Genomic DNA, 22,283 nt, shown 5'->3' with positions numbered 1-22,283 from the left:
AACTGTTATTTTCAAAATACCCTTTATTCCTCAAACTTATTTTTTATCCATGGTACTAATTAATGTTATATAGAATTCTCCCCTCCCCTCCTTTTGTCGAATGTCACACTTGCCAAAATTTAGCTATCACACACAACTGCATCTATACATCTAACTTAAAAGTCTACTAGTACTAAGTGTTATACATGTGTCTGACAGGAGAGAAGATAATAATAGGATTAACGATGCTATGATTACATAGATATACTGCCAGCTGATGCATAAGATGATTGTTATACCAGCACATTTCATTACTGGTGACTATTGAGGTAAAAAAAAGCTATCACGATAGTAATGGGATAGTCAAATTACCATTTGATATCACTGCGATAGTCCAGTGACTCTTACGATAGTGTTATGATCGGTTTCTTTTTACCTTAAAAAAATGCTTTTCTAACCAAGAAATAAAGCAAGGTCACCAAACAAAGTCTTCATTTTTACAATAAATTCCTGATTAACTTCCTCTTCATTTTAAACTTTTGATTATATTTCAAATGGTTTTGGCCACGATTTTAGTTTTCGTTAAGTTCTGTTACATCATAATCTTAATAACAGTACTGCTGATATGGCGCCGCTCAAATATGTACCAATACCTGTTTTCAGACAGTCAAAAGTACTCATTATGCATGAGAGAGAAATCTAATGATTTGATCAGTTACGTGGTGCATGTGACGTCAAAGTGTTAGTTCCACTTATCATGTTTAATATGTAAACAGTAGTGTAGGAGGTAGATTCTTCTCATATAATTCTGGGTTTTTTTGGCTGAAAGTGAAATATTCTACTTTAAACTTAACTCTGCATATCTGCATATCTACAAAAAAACAGAGCAAACAAAACTGTTTAAATAACACCAAATTAGCAGGAAATCCATTTAAAAGGATCATGAATCAGCAGAATTTAATTATACCTGTATATCATAACATCTCTGTATAAATTATCATGGTAAGAACAGCTGTTACTGTTACAAAATAACTTTTTTTATATATAACATCGAATATGATTATACAGGTGTTTAAGATTTTAAAAAATTAAATTGGCTTAGGAGTTTTACAAGAATAAAATTGTTCTGAGACAAAGGTATTTACACATGACACATGAACATTAGCTCTATACATGTGTACGAGTGTAAACAATTGTATTGTGAACAAGCAAATTAGACAGATATTCATGACTAATTCATAAAAACAAGGGCGGTCACAAACAGGTTATGCTCTGCGACTGGGACAAAATTTAAGTATGAAAAATAACAAAGGGCAATAACTCCTAAATTATGCAAAAGAGAGTGATGGTTCTTGTGCAGTGCACTTCTCCTGATGTGATCTATTTGCCTATGAAGTTTTAAGTTGATATCTCTTATAGTTTTTGTGTTATGTTCTGAACAAAATTATGACGGACGGATGGATGGACAAAGCAGCAACTATGGGGGAGAATAAATATATGAATCCCAGCAATAATTCAGCAGTAAGAGCATATAAACTATATGACTCAAAGGCTTTTGAACATTGAAATTCCTATACATTTTTTTTAAATATGAATTTCTATATCATGTACTTGCTGTGACTGGCAGTATGGAAAATCTATGATAGAATTTGCATATTTACATGTGCATAAAATTTTCAGAGTAGGAGAAATAATTTTTAAATACATAATTATCAATTAAGAAATTATCTCTGAGGCAGAGCAAGATGGCCATATATCTACAGTATCTGTGGTATATGCTTATAGAATGTGTGTGTGTGTGTGTGTGTGTGTTTGCGCACAAGTGGAGTAAGCTGTTTGTACAGAGGACCCAAAATGTACTGTTTTGTGAACATTGTGATTATAACAAGTTCATTAAAAAATCAAACAACCATTAAACAGGTGTAGCTAATTACACACATGAAGATTCAGTTTCGCAGTCATCTGTCTGGAGGGGTTTGTTTGGACAGAGAGTTCTCTTGTTATCCCTTTTCCTACCAATTCAAGTATTATTTGGTCTTGAAATGTACCCTTTTTATTGTTACCGAGATGTAACAATCTATCTTGGCATTGTTATGATATATCATCGAACTTCACACCATGAAGAAATGAAGTTTTTAAGTAACAAAGAAATGTAGTTTCCTTTCAAAATAAGTAAAAATTGAAAGAAAAAAAACAATTAATTTTTCGCTGTCATATATTATTATGTAAACAATACTATATACAAAGATAAATCTCACTTTTGAAAGATTTTGATCATCAGCAGATGAATATAGGCATGACCTGTGTAGTAGTGTCTAATTAGATAAATAGAGTATCACCATGTCGAAGTAACACTTTGATGTCACACAATTTTGTTTCACATTAAAAAAATGCATATTCACCAAATATACTAATGGGGATGGAACCAGTTTTCACTGTCTGTGTGCTGCGAGATATTGCAGATTATATACATTATCGCATCATTTGAGACTGAAACACGGCTTTGTGAAAAATTGTGGCCAAAACCCTTTAAAAGGTGAATAATTAATTCAATAACTTAATTATCTGGTTTTGACATACAATGTTGACAGAGATGTGTCAAATATATATATAGTCAAACTTTGATGTTTCCAAGTTCAAGGGCGAGGGACTAGGAAAAAATCTTTGATACAGCAAGACTTCAAACCATTTGTGGTGGCTGATGTCGACATTTTCATGTTCATAGCAATAGTTGATGACGCAATATTTCTACTCAACAAACACAACAAATACCATGGCATTTTTTATATCAAAAGAAAACATTGGCATTAGTTTTTTTTTAATTTAAATTGAAATCGGTAATGCACGCTCATGTTTACATATGTGCCTTCTTGTTACAGTGTATATATTTTACATATCAATTTTCAAGACTGATACATAAACATTATAGGCACTGATGAATTTAAAGGAAAGCAAATTAATATCATAATGTATTCGAACTGTTAATGACAGCACTTACATCAAACATCTTGGGTCGTAATAAATTACAAGGATGTTTGCCCCTAGTCTAATCAATAAAACACATGATTGAAATATACATCATCATGATTCTCATACTTTTCTGCTTAAAATGGAAAAGTGACCCTTTGTGAATGAGAGAAATCATTATACAAGTGTTCAGGTTTTCTTATGAATGTTTACACAATTACATAAATTAGACCTGACTATATGCTATTACTGCAATGACAGAAGCAAATATTACATGATATTCCATTATCTTTTCTTAAATGTCATTGCTTGTAAGTAAGCAATTAGAATATAATTTGTCCAGTCATTAATCAACCTTGTACCAAAGAGCCAATAACAGTGTGCTTCCAAAATTCCATTGTCTATGTCATCATAGCTAACCATCCATGAAAAAACTTTGACACATCAAGAAGTTTTATTTATAAAACTTTGATTCATAAAGGGGTAGGTTAGTAGTGATATAAAAGAATAAAGTTCAGGACCTGACAAAAACTTTTATCCATTAAGAAATTTGAATCATTATAGTTTGATTCACAAAGTTTGAATGTATATGCCTCGTAAAAGTAGGATAACATAGTTATCTACTAAATGAAAATGTCTGTTTTCAAAAATGGGAGTTGTCCTTGTGATAAGTTTTGAAACATTTTGTCATTGAATTTCAACGCACCCAAATTGTGACTATACTGCTGCTTTTGCACCTTTATTGATAATGATTTTTAAAATGCTGCTTCCTTCTACCATTTTGTGTATTAAATTGCACACAAGTTAGTATTGCCATTAAAGCATTGAAAATTATTATTTTCTGATGCATACAGACAAATCTAATCAAAATGGAGGACTCAATTCTTCACAACTTTCTTGGCAAGAATGCCAGATGTACTTTTAATTCTCCTTTATCTATGTATTCTGTCATCAATTTATCATTGCAAAAATGGAGATGTATGTCCATCCCACAATCGATTATCAGTTGATCATAAATCAGTTCTGATGATCTGATAATCAATCATAAAATTGCAATTGATTCCCCACACTAGCCACGAGCTTACCATATCTAGGTACTTGTGACAATGTTATCTTTTTAAAATCAGATGATGATTACTTATTCATTCAGACTAATGAACCTTCCACTGGCCAAGTGAATGACCTCCTGAAATTAATTTATCCAATTTTTGCAATAACGCCTGTGTGGATGAGTTATTTTCCTTTCTTGAAACTTGTGTGCTGGAGTAAAAAGTACTGAAATCTTGCCAATATATGTACCACAAGATTACTGATATTCAATAAATAATGAAGAAATACATCAATGCAGAAAGACTGTTACCTGAGTTGGAATGACTTATTTTGAACTAAACTGAAAGAAAAGCTTGATGGAATACAGGTGACTTTGATAGTCTTCTTTAACTTTTCAAGAAGAAAATGTCCATTCAACATTTTCAACTGAAATTTGATACAATGAAGAAGATGCATTAAAGTACAAAACAAATATATGTTTTCATTTGTGCAGTACATCCATTACAAAACTATCGTTTCAAATGCAATTTCTGCAGTTTTGAATTTGTATTCATAATTATACTATATTGCTGGTAGACAAGTAAATAACATGAGGTAATGGAGAACATGCATGAAAGAACATTGATATAACAACTATCTAATATTTTCTTTTTGTCCAAAAGAATAATTATATACATCTATCATGAAGCTTCATACTGAACAGGTTAGAAATCAGTTCAGAGATGAGGCTGAGGACAAGTACTAAAAGTAGAAATACATTACAAGTTAGAAACTTACTAATTGAATAAGTATGTAATAAATGGTTTTAGTCACATCTTTCTAAACAAAGTTAAGTGTTTACACTCCAAGGTAACTGAACAAAGGGAAAGACCAGGACTTACTTGTTCAAAATTTATGAATCCCCATCTAATCTTTTTAGTCAATTAAATAAATTCAAAAATCAGGTCAAACACATGTATGCAAGTTAAAAATACTTTTGCCAAGTATATCCCATCAATCGCAAATGATCAATTCAAAATTATCACACGATACGACATGACAACATAAACAATGGATGAGACAAAATATAACAGAAATAAAAATCTGCCATTTATGATGAAAACAACAGCCCCTCCCCTTCGAAGCAATGGAAGCCATCTTTGATAAAAAGCGAGATCAGTAAACGCGACCAAAACTGACCCTGTCAAACGTAATTCTATCGAGAATATTATCATGCAGATAGTACAACAACAACAAGAGACGCGCGTGGCTGCAATTGATATATAAACGACTCGGAACGGAGGTAAATTCAAACACACTGGTGAGTTTACCTTTCGCCATCCACCGAAGCCGATCACTCGTCGGTAGAGCAAATACAGGTCGACTTCTTTCCCACCTATTCGAGGAATTCTTGTTATTGGGGTTCTGGAAAAGACAACAAATGACACATCGTAAGAATTATCAATACAATAACATCAAAACAATAGAACAAATGCGAAAACCAGATGAAAATACGTACCCTCGATTGCAGTGGAATTGTTTGAGTTCCTTCAGAAAGTCATTTTGTTCTTGCTGGTAAGTGAACGGGTCTTTGTTCAAAATCCCAGCCATAATATCATGAAACGCGAACTACACAGAAACTAAACAAACCCCATGCGTTCTAAATAAACGATAACAATCGTTCTGTGACCACAGCGTACACGGAAACACAACACAAGGGTGGTCAGACGTACGGAAAATCCTCGATAATTTGGGGATTCCACATCCGAGTCGGCTGCAATGACACTGCTACCACAACATTAAAATACACTCAAAATAGTCTTTAGATCGAAGATCGAGGTCTTGTAATGACTCCCGATGATAGTTAAGGAGTATTACTCCCTTAAATGCAGTCCGTGGCTCAACCTTGAGGCTTCATAGTTGACCATACGTGCATAAAATCTAGGAAAATCGTAACAAAAAACATAATGATCATGCCTAACCAACATTGCTCTCTAGAGGGGTCTGCATAATGAAGCATTGCCTCGGTATAGTTATTCAATATGGCGGCCACTGGTACACAACGAGGGCACGCGGATGACGTGGTTTTGATTGAAATTATTGATTCGTTTATGACTTAGATGCAGATATTGTTGATGCCATTTGATTTGTTATTAAAAGTATTAAGTTTTCCTGTTTGTATGAGTGAAATAAAAAGGTTATTTGCCAGTATTTATTTGCATTTCATTTGATCTTGCCGCATCGCCATTGTTGTCCTTCAACTCGCACAATAGGAAAAATAGTACTATCTTAATTCAGCCACATTGCAGGAACTAAAGCGCATCGCTGGTAGAAAATAATGGAGCGTGGTTGTTCGTAGCCATAAAATGAATTGATAATGAAATTGTAGCGTGCAATGTACGCCGAAAGGATGTTTGCCGGTCGTCTTTGTTCACTCTGTAGCCACGAACGACAACTCTGACCAATTTACCTGTATGACTACCTGCGTCACACGGTACAGGTGCAAGGGGGCTTTATCAAAAAGAGAACACAAAGAACTAGTACACAAAGCCTGAAATTTATTGATTGAATCGGTCTTAAGATATTGATATAATTGCAATTAACGATAACGAAAGACGAGTTAACTGGATCATGGGGACAAATTGCATCAGGTTACGTTGTGACAATATTGGTTACGGTTAGCAAGTTATGAAAAAAATATTTGCCCGACCATTATTTCTTTGACAACGTGAACTGACATTTTGCAAAAGAAATCATATACATATTACTAGTAGTTATATATAAAAAGAACATAGAAAGTAAGCCCCGAAAAAAGTTAGTTCCTTCAAACATCAGCAGGCTTTCTAACACTCCCATAAATACCCTGTTGTAAGACAAATTGTTTCGAAACTTACTTATTCTACACTGTATACTGTCTTAAGTGTTCACTTTTTCTGTTCTCTCTATTTTCAAGCGATTTTTACATCATATAGTACATTGAATTGATGCCCGATAAATCACAAACCGTAGAAACCGAATTAATTGAAAATATGACTTACCAAAGTATCAAACGTCTATTATTGTTCCTCCAAAATTTGGTTTTGAATTGAAACACCGAGGTCCTTACCACACATATTACAAAGTTCCATTTAGGAATCCGCACGTGAAGATACTCTCCGGTAACATTTATACATGTCCCAGGTGACCGGTAACGCATTGTTGAACTACTAAATACCACCCGTAACAGACCGTAAACCTGAAATATCACCCAGAACAGTTCACATACTCCTGCATCCGTGGCGTCCAGGCAGCTCCACCAGCTTCCAATATTGCCAACTGTTCCTTTATGCAAAGGAGTTGTATAAGCCTCTGCAAAACGACGACGTTAGTCCAACCATTGGACCAACAGTGAACTCCGAGGCCGCGCATTGCCGATACCTCAGCGGCGACGACAAACCCTACTTTCTGTTTGCCAGCACAGGAGCTAAACATTCGATCCACGTGGTTCGATAGCGGTGTATCAACTTTTCCACGTGGCCGTATATTTTTGTATTGCACACTTGAAAACGCCCACCGTCAGTATCATGGCTTTCTGGGTTTTCATTGATTCCGCTGACGGGAAAAGTCCCTGGTGCGAACGCACGGAGTCAGTCACTGTGTGGCCATTGACAGAGCCACACTGAAGTACACCTTGGGTCCCCCGTGTTAAGACGAGAAGGCATTAGCTGTCCCAGCTCTCGCTTGCTCATATAGCCTCGTTGAGTGTGTTCTGTAGACATTTCTGTGCATTTTTGACAAAACTTTTTCTTAAACGGCTCACCATTCGTTACATGACAAGTTATTTACGGTGTATAAACTTACACACAGGGACCCTAACTGTGTAGTTTTGGTGTGGTTGTTTGGACATCCATATATTGACAAATGAAAGACAAGAGGGACAAATGAAGGAATCTAAAGATCCCCTTTGATCTGCAGATTGGAAGATAGCTTAACAAACGTCACTGAATTTCACCACTCTTGTTATATATATCCTACTGCGGATGTCAACGGCTATTGTTTCCGTGACGAAAAAAATGTATTTAATAAAGGACACTGTTGTACAAAGTTAAGTTGATAGTTCTCGAGCGCCCGCGCGGAAAATCTCGAAATCAGCGACTTTTGCGTTTTGGCGATATGTTTCCATGATAACGCACCAAAATATTACACCATTATCAATTACCTATCGGCCAACGGCTCAACGACGGACAACAATTAACCTCGATATATGAGAGTTTTTAGCAATATGTTCAATGATATTTATGTTGTAGCTAGGACTTTTGCAGTCTGAAGATCTGTTCCATGTTAAAGGAGATATAAAAGAAATTTCAAGAATAAACACGAGCCTGTTATGTTTACAGTGTTGCGTAGCAGTATACTATACATGTTTTTGAAGTTGTGGCCAAGGAAAGCTGTAGAACTGTTAAACGTGACTCTTCGTTTCCAAAGTAACAAGAAAAAACATAAGAAATTAAACCTCCCTTACAATAAATGGCACAGGCCATTAGCTTAATATGCATTCATATACTTAATTCATCATTTGTTTTCATGTAAACTGAAAGGAGAGGTTGAGGTAATTTGTTCTTGAAAAATGCACCCAAAGGCAGCTGAATATGCGTTCATATACGAAATTTATCATTTGTTTTCATATAAACTGAAAGGAGGGTTTGAGGTAATTTGTTCTTGAAAAATGCACCCAAAGGCAGCTTAATATGCGCACAAAGTTTTGGTTAGTTTTCTTGAACGATTCTGGAACTGTGGAGCAGCAACATGCATGGACGGACGGACGGGCCAGCTCGTGCATGGACAGACGGAGTCCAGTTAAGAATCTCATTCTAACGCGTTACATATGATTATCTTCATTTCTTACAAATTGATGAGCACAACATGATATAAATACAGTGACACAATACATGAATTTTACAGAGACGTGTTCAAGATCGCCAAACAAACATACACTCCGTAAATGTTTAATATACAATATCGGTTAAAAAATACTTATTTTCTTGATTGAGTCGTGGTCTTTAAGTAATGCTTTGTAGTCTGATAAAATCATGTAAAATACACGAAGATAGATGATCAGAATGAACTACTAATGTAACTAGAACATCTCTTTGATAGTAAATGCTACTGCGACTGGGAAAGGACATCAAAATATAATAAATATATTGAGTGTAAACGAAATATTATATGGAAAGTACATACCACATAACGCAAGGTCACTGACACGTTACAGAAATCACTTTACATAAGGTCACTTACACGTCACAAACCACTTTACACAAGGTCTATAATACGTCACAAACCACTTTACACAAGGAAACTAATACGTCACAGACCACTTTATACAAGGAAACTAATACGTCACATACCACTTTATACAAGGACACTAATACGTCACAAACCACTTTACACAAGGACACTAATACGTCACATACCACTTTACGCCAAGTCACTAATACGTCACAAACCACTAAACGCTTAGTCACCGATACGTCACATACCACTTTACGCCAAGTCACTAATACGCCACATACCTCTAAACGCTTAGTCACTGATACGTCACATACCACTAAACGCTTAGTCACCGATACGTCACATACCACTAAACGCTTAGTCACCGATACGTCACATACCACTAAACGCTTAGTCACTAATACGTCAAAAACCACTTTACACATGGACACTAATACGTCACAAACCACATTACACAAGGACATTAATACGTCACAAACCACTTTACGCTAAGTCACTAATACGTCACAAAGTACTTTACACAAGGTCACTAATATATCACAAACCATTTTACGCTGAGTTACTAATACGTCACATACCACTAAACGCTTAGTGACCAATACGTCACATACCACTAAACGCTTAGTCATCGATACGTCACATACCACTTTACACAAGGTCACTTATACGCCACATACCACTTAACGCTCAGTCACCGATACGTCACATACCACTAAACGCTTAGTGACCGATACGTCACATACCACTAAACGCTTAGTGACCGCTACGTCACATACCACTAAACGCTCAGTCACTAATACGCCACATACCACTAAACGCTTAGTCATCGATACGTCACATACCACTTTACACAAGGTCACTTATACGCCACATACCACTTAACGCTCAGTCACCGATACGTCACATACCACTAAACGCTTAGTGACCGATACGTCACATACCACTAAACGCTTAGTGACCGATACGTCACATACCACTAAACGCTAAGTCACTGATACTTCACAAACCACTTAACACAAGGACACTAATACGTCAGGGACCACTAAACGCTAAGTCACTGATACGTCACAGACCACTTCATACACGGACACTAATACGTCACAAACCACTTTACACAAGGACACTCATACGTCACAAACCACTAAACGCTAAGTCCATAATACGTCACATACCACTTTACACAAGGACATTAATACGTCACAAACACTTAACGCTCAGTCACTAATACGTCACATGCCACTTTACACAAGGAAACTAATACGTCACAAACCACTTAACGCTCAGTCACTAATACGTCACATACCACTTTACACAATCACAGTAATACGTCATAGACCACTTTACACAATCACACGAATACGTCACAAACCACCTTACGCTACGTCACTAATACGTCACAAACCACTTTACACAATCACACTTATACGTCCACAAACTACTCTAAACAAGGACACTACTACGTCACAGACCACTTTACGCTAAGTCACTGATACGTCACATACCACTTTTCACAATCAGTTATACGTCACAGACCACTTTTCACAACCAAACTAATACGTCACAGGCCACTTTACACAATGCCACTTATACGTCACAGACCACTTTACACAAGGTTACTAATACGTTACAAACCACTAAACGCTAAGTTACTAATACGTCACATACCACTAAACGCTAAGTCACTAATACGTCACAAACCACTTTACACAAGGTCACTTATACGTCACAAACCACTCTACACAAGGACACTAATACGTCACAAACAACTAAACGCTAAGTCACTAATACGTCACATACCACTAAACGCTAAGTCACTAATACGTCACAAACCACTTTACACAAGGTCACTTATACGTCACAAACCACTCTACACAAGGACACTAATACGTCACAAACCACTCTACACAAGGACACTAATACGTCACAAACCACTTTATGCTAAGTCACTAATACGTCACAAACCACTTTACACAAGGTCACTTTACGTTACATAAATCACTTTACAAAAAGTGACTTACACGTCACAAACCACTTTACACGAGGTCACTTACACGTCACATAGTATTTTACATGAGGTCACTAACAAGTCATATACCACTTCAAGTAAGGTCATTTAGATGCATTACATATTAAATTTGTAATTATGTTTTCTCGATTCAATTTTTCGGAACATTTGATTTTTAAACGACCCTCACCTATGACGATTCCATCACACGGAAAAAGGCTACTGCGTTTATCCTTTCTATCGTTGATCTTTCTTCTCTCAAGACAGAAAGATTTAAAATCATATGAACACCAATATTACATACCGTATCGGAAAAAATACAGTATTCGCACACATGCACACACAATAGCAGTACACATAAATACGAGAACAAGATCACACACTCATTCAAAAAATGGTCACGTGATAACATGTAGTATAAGTCATTGGATAAAGTTTCTTCATCAAAAACATACCTACATATAATATATACATTTGAATTTAGCACTTAACCATGCTGATGTGTGAAAGACGCGTGGAAGATTGAATTAAATACAAGTGCGAATGTTCTGCAATATGAAGATTATGAAAAAATAAAACTTTTCCTTGTCTTGTCCATAAAGATTCATATGTAGCTGTCATATGAGCGGTTTCTCCGTCGAAATAACTGACTGCCAAACGGATATATAACATTAATCAATAGTAGAAGCCAAACATTTGCTATGGTCCTAATGGTTCCAACTATATAATCAGCTATACACTATGTTTACAACAATTGAGAGGTAAGCAATATCAACTTCTATTTACCAGACTATCACCAGTGGTGAGCTGATCAAATTGTCCTACATCCGTGATACGCCGTATGCCATCTTGGTTTTGACGGTCATAATTTGTTATCGTATTTTTTTCTGGAAGTGTTGCATAGATATTTCCCAGCTTTCACATGTACGTTAACTTTGATCCCTTGTTGAGCCCTTTGGATTCTGGGAAATACAAAATAGCCGAATGTCGACCATCTTGGTCGGCTTTGATTTTCCGGTTAAAGATTATTCTCATTAATTCTCAAAAGGGAATTTCACATTTCTTATAATAAAGAGCAAACACAAAGAAGAAAAGAGAAATGAACAGAAAAGGGCCAAATTTTAAAGACCAGATTAAGGTCAAGCAAAGATGAGCACCTATAAACCTGTAGAATCTCTTGTATTGTGTCACCAGAGTATCTTATGTCGGAACCCATACGAAAGAGAAATGAAACCATTACCACCAAAATGCTATCGAAAAGGCACAACCTCGTATCACTATAAAAAAATGCATCAAGTTTCGTGGAAATAAATCGGTAAAATATTCAAAGTGAAATGAAAAGGTCATTAACTCTTTTAAAATTTGGAGAGTCAAGGTGAAACTAGAGATAATAGTTTTATGTTTGATGACAAAGGATAAAGTGTATAGAAATCGGTCGAAGCATGGGAAATTCTAAAAATAACAAAGAACAATAACTCTTCCAAAAAGTATTGAATCTAAATACCGACTGTCCAGGAAAGACCAATTCAATATCTTGACAGTAAAGCCTATCAAGTTTCAAGGAAATTAATTGAAAACCTAGAGAAGAGATCTCCGAACGAACTGACATGCTTGGAAAAAACGAACATAAAAATGGGGGTAAAATGATTGTATGAAAATGATCGACTTGAAAACGAAATGTCATGTCACAGTTATAAAGCCTACCGTGTTTGGCGGAAATGGACAGACAGCAGATAGACTATATGTGGACAAGAACGGAGTAATGCTTTTTTGTTGCATTTTATACGTACAGGTACACAGTATATTCTTTTAAGTCAATAAACCGGGTCTTTACTTACAACGCAACCAATACAGATTTATACGAAGACTATATCGATTGATCGATTTCCATGTGTTAACCGACGTGCTTTCTCAACAAATAGTGTTTGTCGCAGTTGATTCGGTTCAAGGATTACTTTGGTTAGGGTTACGCATCTTACTTTTTCGTTTTCCAGACAGATCAAAATTCTATCTTGATATGTGTTCGGGTTTCATAAACTATAATCTGCTGTTACAGAAACGGAATTTCATGTCAAGCCGCTGGACTGACACATTAAATAATAATAATATCTTAAATAGATACTAAATACTCTTCTGTTTAAACATTTCAATAGCCATCACATCAACATCACGTGACTATACGCACACAATACACAACATAGTAACTCAAGAAGGTTTCTTAACTCTTGCCCTATATACACTTTGTCAAAGTTGATTTTCAATTTAAAAAATCATATTAAACGAAGTCACGGAGATGTGAAATTGATTCAGAAGGTGACAGGACGAATTAAGGCCTTATACTTTCCGAGTTCGATGGAAGACAATTTGACAATGGTCAGTCTGCTGTACGTAAGTTGACTAGCTTAGTTAAATCATATGCAACTGGTGCTGCCATTGTCAGAACTGACACTTGTCACATATATTTCTACTATATACGGCGGTGATGTAAATTCTATGCTTATAAAACAAATACAAATACTAGGATCATGTTCTCTATTAGGCCTAAATACATAACAGGTGTTACATACGTCTATGGCGACCTTAATGTACTACGCCGACATATTCAGTGATTTATTTGGCAATTTAAAACGTCGGGATATCAAACAACAAGCACAAGCATCGTTATATAGCATCTTAAATTTCTTCATTCTAATAGGACAAATGGTCAATTCATAAAAGTAGGTACATTTTAGTACTTTAAGTACTTCGATTTACCAAGTTCCGATACATGTAGCATAAGAGTAACCTCCCTTATTTGTATTTATCACTTCCTGTTCTTGAGCTGCATCTGCGTTTGTACATCAAGCGTAAAAAAGGACGATGTCTTGTGTAAATTACAGTAAATGGGATCACATTGAGGTAATGCCGAAATAAATTTGAATATAATTCACAGCTTAGATAGATTTTGAACTCATTCTCTAGATAGTTTAAATAAGTGACTGCCTTTTTGAAAATATGTCTGTTGTTGAAGAATTTTCGAGAATCTGATTCTCATCATTTTTTCATTGTCCTGATTCTGAATATCATGCGTTTTTTATTCACATCATTAACTGTTTTATTTAGGATTTTAAAACGATTAGATCTGGAATATTGGTCTGTTAATTCGAGGAGCATTGCTGACCAATAATGAATGTTATCCACAATAACGGGTTAGGAACGTCCATGGATTTGCGAGGATGCACTGAAACTCCAATGAATCCTTTCAATACGGAGGATAAAACTCTCCAGAACTCAGGCACATTGGACAAAAGAGGATGCGCTTGAACTATAATGCGTCATCACAATTTCAAATCCTTTCCACTTAGCCAAAATTAAGTACAATTTAAAACGACCCGTTCACAATAAGTGACTAGGACATGAAGGTTGTCTCATTTGATTACAGTTCGATAAATCATGTACTTGACAGATATAAGTCAATCGACAGTTACTGTGAAGTCATGTGCTGGTATTATTTAATCATTTTCTGGTATGTAAATCTACTTTTGACAGAAAAGAAATGGACTGTGTCAATCATGGGTGACCAGGTAGTTAAATTTGCAATGCATCAGTCTAGAGTTAAGAGAGTTTTTGGTTTAAACTCCATTCTTCCCATGCATTTTGTCCACTCTAAGCATGTATCTTTTGGTGCTTGTGGCTGAACCTTATATAAAGAGATTAAAATTTGATAATGGGTTACACAGACCTGTGTTAAGCAATAGCTGTATGTTTGGGGGGTGAAAACTTAGGGGGAAAAAGGAAAGAGGAATATAGCAGGACATGACTTGGTTGATCGTCAGTGACCAGATAGCTAAATAGGCAGAGAGAATCTGTCTAGAGTTGTTAGGGTTCCAGATTCAAACTGATCTGACTGTACATTTTTCCTCACCTATTTATTATTCCATTGTGACTGAATAGTGGTATTGTTCAAATATTTTTTGAAACTTTAGTTAGCAAATGTAATAAACACCAAATGGTCTACATATCTCACCCGTTAGCAATGAAAGAGAAAATGCCATTTTGATTGGTTATTGAAAAAGTACTTATGACAAATGTGCTTGAGGATCTAGATGATGTGATGGATTGTAAGTGTATTCTCTCCATTGTGCATGTTTTTAAATTGATAAGACTCTTGATTAAACAAAATTTTGTTCTAACAGTTCACATCCTTGATGAAAAGTGAATTACTTTTAGGATTATAGCATTGCTTTATGGTTACATGAACTTGTCTTCTCTTCAGATATCAGATGATGAAGATGACACACACCCTAACATTGACACTGGAAGCCTTTTCAGGTGGAGACACCAAGCCAGAGTTGAACGAATGGAGGAACAAAAGAAAGAAAAAGATGCTGTAGAAAAAGGATTGTCTGAGTAAATAAATTATCAGAAATTCATCAATTATGTACCGGTTTTTAAGAGCAGGTCCAGGATTGTCTGGTTGTTCTGAATTTTCATTTAATGCATAACTTGTAATCTGTGTGCACATTTGTTTAATATTTTACAGTTTTAGTCTCTAAAGTGTCAAGTCTGTAGTCATTTAGATTTCATTTAAATCCATGAAAAACCAAACACAAGTCTTTAGTTGATTTTTACAACTGACTATGGTATATATAACAGGTAAAGCAATGGTATAACAGGCATTCATTTGAAATAAACACTGTGCATACATTTAAGGACAAACTGTTTGAATTAAAATTTGTCACATATTCCTCATCCAGAAATTTATGTTTATTAAGCCACTTTGCTTTTGTTACACTTACAGGCAACAGAAGAAGGTAATAGAGCTTAAAGACAAAATAAAGGCAGCTGAAGAGACAAAGGTAAAGTGGTCAATATTAATGGTTGTGTTTATTTCCACGTAAAGTACCACCATAACATTTCATTACTTTAAAAATGATTAACTAATTTGTTAAATTTTATGGGGCTAATATTTTCGGGTTGTCCCAGTTTCAGCTAGTTCATGGGTATTAAATATTACTATTAACTGGTGTCCATGTAAACAGGCATTACAGATAATTTTTGAGATTTTCATGTACAGTAAAATTATTTACTCAATATTTACTAACCATTAATATAGCAAAATTAAATCCCATGTGAATATTACCAACTATACTGTAAAAAGTCAATTGAGTAATTACAACAATAATCAAAATAAACAGATTAAAGCAATTTTACCAATGTATTATTATCACTAAACAGCTGACAGGATATAGCTTCTGCCAAAGCAGCAAGAAGCAAATATAACAGCAATACATGCTACGTAAATTCCTGTGATTACTTTACAAAGAGCTGTCATTAAAATGCATGTACCAAGTCTCTAGATATAAGCTTTCTTGATAGTGACTTTACCACAAAACATGACTCTAGTACTTGTAATCATGAGGGATGTCATTGCTATTTTTGTCCACTGGAGGAACATTCTTCACTTGATGTACTCATTCTTTATGAGATACAGCTATCTGCTTTTCTGAGCAGGTGTTGATTGTTAAATCATTGTGTGTGAGATAATAATGTCATAAATTTGAGAGAAATTGATATAATTTTCTCAAACAAACTGACGTCAACCTGCACAATAGTGCAGATAATAGTGCATTTCGAAAAGACAGAATATATAAAGGATTGTGTTGGTAGTATGACAGACTATGGGTGGTCATTTCTATTATGATTTGCTTCTTGCCTCTTTGGTGGTAGCTTTACCTGGCCCATCGTACAGTTTAATGATACCTTAGGTTTACATTGATAAAATATCATGCAAATGTGTCTGTGTGAGTAGCACGGGTGTAAACAAAACTAAAAAGAATTAATCTTGCTTCAATAAGGGTGTCAATAACTGTTTGTACATCTGTGTATGAGGGGGCGTATCTGTATGTGAGAATACAGTATATATTATTGTCTATGAATGTGTATGTTCAAAATGATTTCAAAATAAAAAAATTATAAAAATAAAAGAATTTTCTTGCTACCTCTCCTATGTGATGGAGATCTCCCACATTGTATTAATCAACTCTGACTTTCGCATTGACCTTAGAATTTGATCATGAAAACGAAGTACTTTCCTTTATTTTCATACCATGCTTTTTACACTCTTATTACTTTTTTTTAATTTGAAACAGGATGCAACAGATCAAATATCCAAACTGAAAATTGACTTGAAACAACTTGAAGAACAAGAAAAGAAATTTAGAGAAAAAGAAGAGGAATTGAAGAAAAAGGAAAAGGTTTGTTAAGTTATTTAACATGTCCTTTTTCATGTTGAGATTAGATATCAAACAACTCTTGTAAATCCTTTTTAATTTGTTAGAATAGACTATGTGCATAATGCATGCTTATGGGAAAATTGTATTACCCAGTATACAGTTATACAGGGAGGTATGTGTATGTTGGGTACCAGACTTTTGGTAGATGTTAAGAAATTTCGCTTATTCAGAATAAATAAAGATTTGATAGGTACATGCATTATACTTTGTTGGCATATTTTCGAAATGCCACTGCTCTGATTTGTATGTGAATCTTTATGAAAAGAAAAAGGATTAATTCAAAATCTACAAACAGGCAAGTACACACTGAATAGAAATTTGCACAGCCCAATTTATAACTTGCATTTATAAACTGTGTAACTTGTGTGTTTTTGTTTTTTTTTTTTTTTTTAGCTTACTCCCTTAAATATTGACACAATTTGTCATGATGGGAAGTCAAAAACAGTGAGTAAATGTTAATTCAATATGAGGTGTTTTATTTAATGCTGAAATATAAAATGCAAAAAAGTAACAAAGTTTTCATGCTTTATTTAATCTCAGTAAAATAGTGTGTTTTGACATTGCATATTTTATGATAAATGAAGACGTTAAATTGAAGCAGGAATTTCAAAATCTTACCAATATTCATTTACCTCTTAGCAGACAGATATTGATCAAATCTGAAATGATATAAGAAGTATCTTGAAGTATTTTAATTTAGATGTAAATTTTAGGTTATCAACAAACTGCCGGAGAGGAAGAAAGATCTCACTGATGAAGAAAAAGCAGAGAGACAGGTAATGAGATTGTGTAAGCCTTTTACAGGGAAAAAAACTTTTGAAACTAGCTATTTTTATGGTTCATGATTGTATGAATGCCTTTTTGTTACATTCGTTAAGTTTGAAGCTTGGGGTTATATATGAAGGTAACCTATTTGTACCTGTATAACTGTTTTAAAAAGTCTGTTTGATATGTATGTTTCCTCGAATCAATACAAGCCACCCAGTCTTTATTTATAATTAACATATTGATACCATTTACACTAGAGGTTCATATTTGAACACCAGATTATGAAAATCTCTTCAGACTAACAACAGAAAATAAAATGGGTATTTAGTACAGTCAGATCTTGTTAGACACCTATATTTACAATACATCTATTAATAGCAAAATATCAGGTGTAATGATACATATTAAACAGACTTCATATTAAACAGACTTGAATCTGTGGTTATTATATTGGAGTGGATTTTTTTACAGGAAGATTTCCAAAAGAAGTATAAAGATGACGTCAAGAAGTTTGGAATGTTGAAAAGGTACGAGGATAGTCAACAGTTCCTGACAGAAAAACCCCACTTGGTGTGTGAGGAAACAGCCAACTACTTGGTGATCTGGTGTATAGACCTGGAGGTTGAGGAGGTCTGTATCATTATCATAATGTTGGGGCATATGTTTTCCTGGTGTTATTCAGATATTATCTCAGATTCCAGTGATGAATGTAAATTTCATGTTGATGGTCTGAAATTTTATGTGACTCAATACTAACTACTTCTTAAGAGACCTCTGTATATACTATTAGGTATCCTCCTTAAGCCTAGAAGATGAACCTCAAAACACTTGTATACTTAGCAAACGTTGGTTTTCCGCTTAGCGGACATTGGTTCTCTGGAAATTTCTCCAACTGTAGATTTTTCTTGTGGATGTAAATGACTTAGTTATTTCCAATAAATATTTTAGAAATGTGTTGATATATAACTTGCAGTGTATTTCATTTCTTAATTGATATTAAATACGTGTTCATTATTGTATATTATCTATAATTTCAACAGAATGAATATAAGCACTTATAACACAATCAGTAAAAGATATGAGTGTGATGTTTCGATTACTACAGTCACCTTCACCAGATTTGTTTAATGAAGGTGTCAAAACATCACACTTTTTACTGATTATATCATCAAAACTTTTTTTTATTGACACTACTAACCTGAAGAAAATGTGCTGCAATACAACTGTTCAATGTTTTGCCAGGATATTCATGTTTTACATGGATGTTAAATTTTTTTAGATTTATTGTATATTAATTCCTGTATTTGTAAGTGGCATTATATGATAAAAGTAAAGAGACCATTGCTGATATTTTTACAGAAACACAACCTAATGCATCATGTGGCTCACCAGACAATAGTGATGAATTTTATCATGGAGCTGTCTAAGAACATGGATATTGACCCGAGAGCTTGTGTTCGACCCTTCTTCTCAAAGTGAGTTATCCCTGATATCCATGATATTATTCCCCAATTAGTTAATGTCTTCCAACATGGCAAAAAGAAAACTGATAGATTAAGTATGAGAATGAAAGTATTGTTGTGTACTGTAATGTTAATTACTTGCACCACTTGGGTGGTGGGGTGGTGCAGTGGTAACGCTCTCGCCTTTCACCTAGTCGTCGGGGATTCGATTCCCAGAATGGATGAGAAAAGGTATGGGGTCACCTACCCGACCATGTGGGTTTTCCCCACGTACTTCGGTTTCCTTCTACACTAAGACCCCTCGTCACTTCCATCCGAGCCAACAAGAGTGATTAATATAAGTTGGAAAAACTTGCTTTGCAATTGTTGTAAAATAAATAAAGATTATTTATATACTTGCACCTATCATAGGATCAAACTTGAGGAACCACAGTATATGGAAGCATTCAAAGATGAGTTAGAGGCATTCAAAGAGAGAGTACGAGGAAGGGCAAAGGCCCGCATTGACACTGCCATTAAAGAATATGAAGAGGTATGATCATTATGTTTTAATCTTGTCCTGATGAGGTGTTTGTGACACTATTCATATCACAAATATTTATTGTAGTCCAAACTCCCACTTGGTGCTTCACTTGAGATATAGAAGTGTGCTTAATGTTTTAAACTCAGCTCTTGGACTTGTACAGAAAACATTTTTCATTTAATTCATCAGAAAATTGGCATGTTACTGGCATATTTTTGCTAACAATAATGATGAAGTTACAGATACATTGTTGAAAATGATGTTGAAGAGTTTTATGACTTTGCAACGGAGTCAGTAGAATTAAAGCTAAAATTCCCTCAAAAATAACATGAAAATGAATAATTATCTGCAATATTGTGAAACAATGGATCACATCTGATGTGCCAGTCATATCTTTGTCAAACATGTAATATTTGCTTGATTATAACAGGAGGAGAGAAAGAAACGCTTAGGTCCAGGAGGAGAGGATCCTGTGGAGGTTTTTGAAAGTCTGCCAGAGGTAATTTCTACTGAGAAACATGTTCATTTTGTTATTCGTCTCCTACTTTACTCTTGGTGAAAAAGTAATAATAGGATTCAAGATATCTTTAAAATTTATTTTAATCTTAAAAAGTGTCAGTTTTGTCTGCAAACTGGGTCCAAACTAAAGTATATAAAGCACTAGAGGACTGTGCATTACTTAGATCCTCCTGCCAGTGTTGTTTTATCCTTAAAGTAAGACATTTAATCCCTTTCATAGGATAGAGTGTGACAGAAATGATCTATATTTGTTGATTTGAAAAAATAGACCGTTTTAATCTGTGAATATGAACGATGGCAAATTTAATTCTTCCACTTCCTGATTATCGCCTGAAGTAGAAAAGGCTGTGAAGAATGTTGTTTTAAGTCTTGCATCACTGAGAATCATTTGAGAAATAAATGTCACCTGTGATATATTGTTGTTGTTCATAGGCCATGAAGGAGTGCTTTGAAGCCAAGGACATCCCAATGCTACAGAAGGTGATATCAGAGATGGACCATGAGGAAGCAAGCTATCATCTTAAGCGCTGCATAGATTCTGGTCTGTGGGTGCCGGAGGCAAACAAACAACCAGATGGAGCAGGGGAGGAAGGTGAGGAGGAGGAAGAGGGTGAATATGCAGAGGTCAGTGATACATCACAGAATACAGCCTCTTCAACGACGGAAAAGAAAAGTATCGATGATGTAGACTGAAGAATATTATTTCAAAGACAAAAAAAATTGTCATATACACTGAGAACAATGCGTATGATATACTGTGAGGAAAATGATAATGACGTTTAATGTTACTATTTAAACAATCATATCAGATTTGTTCCAACATGTCAGTGAATTTAGCTGAAACATTGATGTCACAAACGATACATGGTTTTAACAAAGACAACAATTTGAGACTATTTATGTAGATCTAGACTTCACACTGATGTGTGATTTCTTTGCAACCATTTATGTTTGTATGGAATATATGTTCTGTAGTTCCCATGCTTAATATCAGGATTTCTACTGCTAGTGTGAAGCTATGGTCTTGCTTTTATCTAATGTCAAACCACTGGAGATATGCAGCACCATAGGGAGACATCTCATTATGTAAAGGAAAAGACACCAGGGGAGAAAAGTTATGATGTAAATGTAGGTGAAATCAGAATTGTACTACTTTGTAAACAATTAAGTATTGTGTATGTATAAAGTTCCAATTTTGATTACACATCTTTAAAGCATTGTGTTTGTTTTTTTGTTTTTTTGAAATGAAAATAGGAAAATAGAAGTAAAATGTGATAGAGAATTATTATCCCGATACATTCTGTAATGTTAGTTTTTAATAGATTTCTAATAGTCTGTAATTGTTTTACACCTGTTTTCAAAAACATCTGCCAAGGTTGTCTACACAATATCAACAGGCAATGGACATGCCTCCTTCACACCTTCAATCAGTAATTTTAAAAACTGAATGATCGCTGAAGAGATTTCAATTCAATTCAGTAATA

The 22,283-nt window shown here is 34.8% G+C and overlaps 2 protein-coding genes across 3 annotated transcripts in view; one reads left to right on the top strand and one right to left on the bottom strand.

Annotated features, from left to right (window-relative positions):
• Positions 1–5,887, bottom strand: part of LOC132555875 (AT-rich interactive domain-containing protein 2-like) — a 41,254-nt gene extending 35,367 nt beyond the window's left edge. For both annotated transcript variants that reach the window (XM_060220239.1, XM_060220240.1), the window contains exons 1-2: positions 5,495–5,887; positions 5,307–5,400 (exon numbers count right to left, since the gene is read on the bottom strand). In XM_060220239.1, coding sequence (XP_060076222.1) covers positions 5,307–5,400; positions 5,495–5,586 — 186 coding nt within the window. In that variant the 5' untranslated portion in view covers positions 5,587–5,887. The remainder of the gene's footprint in view (positions 1–5,306; positions 5,401–5,494) is intronic.
• Positions 5,888–14,066: 8,179 nt separating this feature from the next.
• Positions 14,067–22,017, top strand: LOC132555874 (hsp90 co-chaperone Cdc37-like). Its single transcript, XM_060220238.1, has 11 exons — positions 14,067–14,149; positions 15,507–15,640; positions 16,032–16,089; positions 17,383–17,487; positions 17,920–17,970; positions 18,240–18,302; positions 18,766–18,924; positions 19,654–19,769; positions 20,169–20,289; positions 20,711–20,779; positions 21,232–22,017. Exons 1-11 carry the CDS (start codon positions 14,111–14,113, stop codon positions 21,490–21,492), a joined length of 1,176 nt encoding a protein of 391 aa, XP_060076221.1. The 5' UTR covers positions 14,067–14,110; the 3' UTR covers positions 21,493–22,017.
• The last annotated feature ends 266 nt before the right edge of the window (positions 22,018–22,283 follow it).

Source organism: Ylistrum balloti, unplaced genomic scaffold, assembly GCF_031769215.1.
Source record: "Ylistrum balloti isolate Yb309-2 unplaced genomic scaffold, AGI_CSIRO_Ybal_v1 Utg370522, whole genome shotgun sequence".
In the NCBI taxonomy this organism is placed as follows: domain Eukaryota; kingdom Metazoa; phylum Mollusca; class Bivalvia; order Pectinida; family Pectinidae; genus Ylistrum; species Ylistrum balloti.
The sequence above is the reverse complement of the archived record's forward strand: the minus strand, read 5'-3'. Positions and strand labels throughout refer to the sequence as shown.

Excerpts from the sequence above, each read along its gene's own strand:
- LOC132555874 (XM_060220238.1), top strand. The coding sequence starts at position 14,111 with ATGTCTTGTGTAAATTACAGTAAATGGGATCACATTGAG. Across the intron at positions 16,090-17,382 it reads AGGCAGCTGAAGAGACAAAG|GATGCAACAGATCAAATATC; the intron begins GTAAAGTGGTCA and ends AATTTGAAACAG. Across the intron at positions 17,971-18,239 it reads ATGATGGGAAGTCAAAAACA|GTTATCAACAAACTGCCGGA; the intron begins GTGAGTAAATGT and ends TGTAAATTTTAG.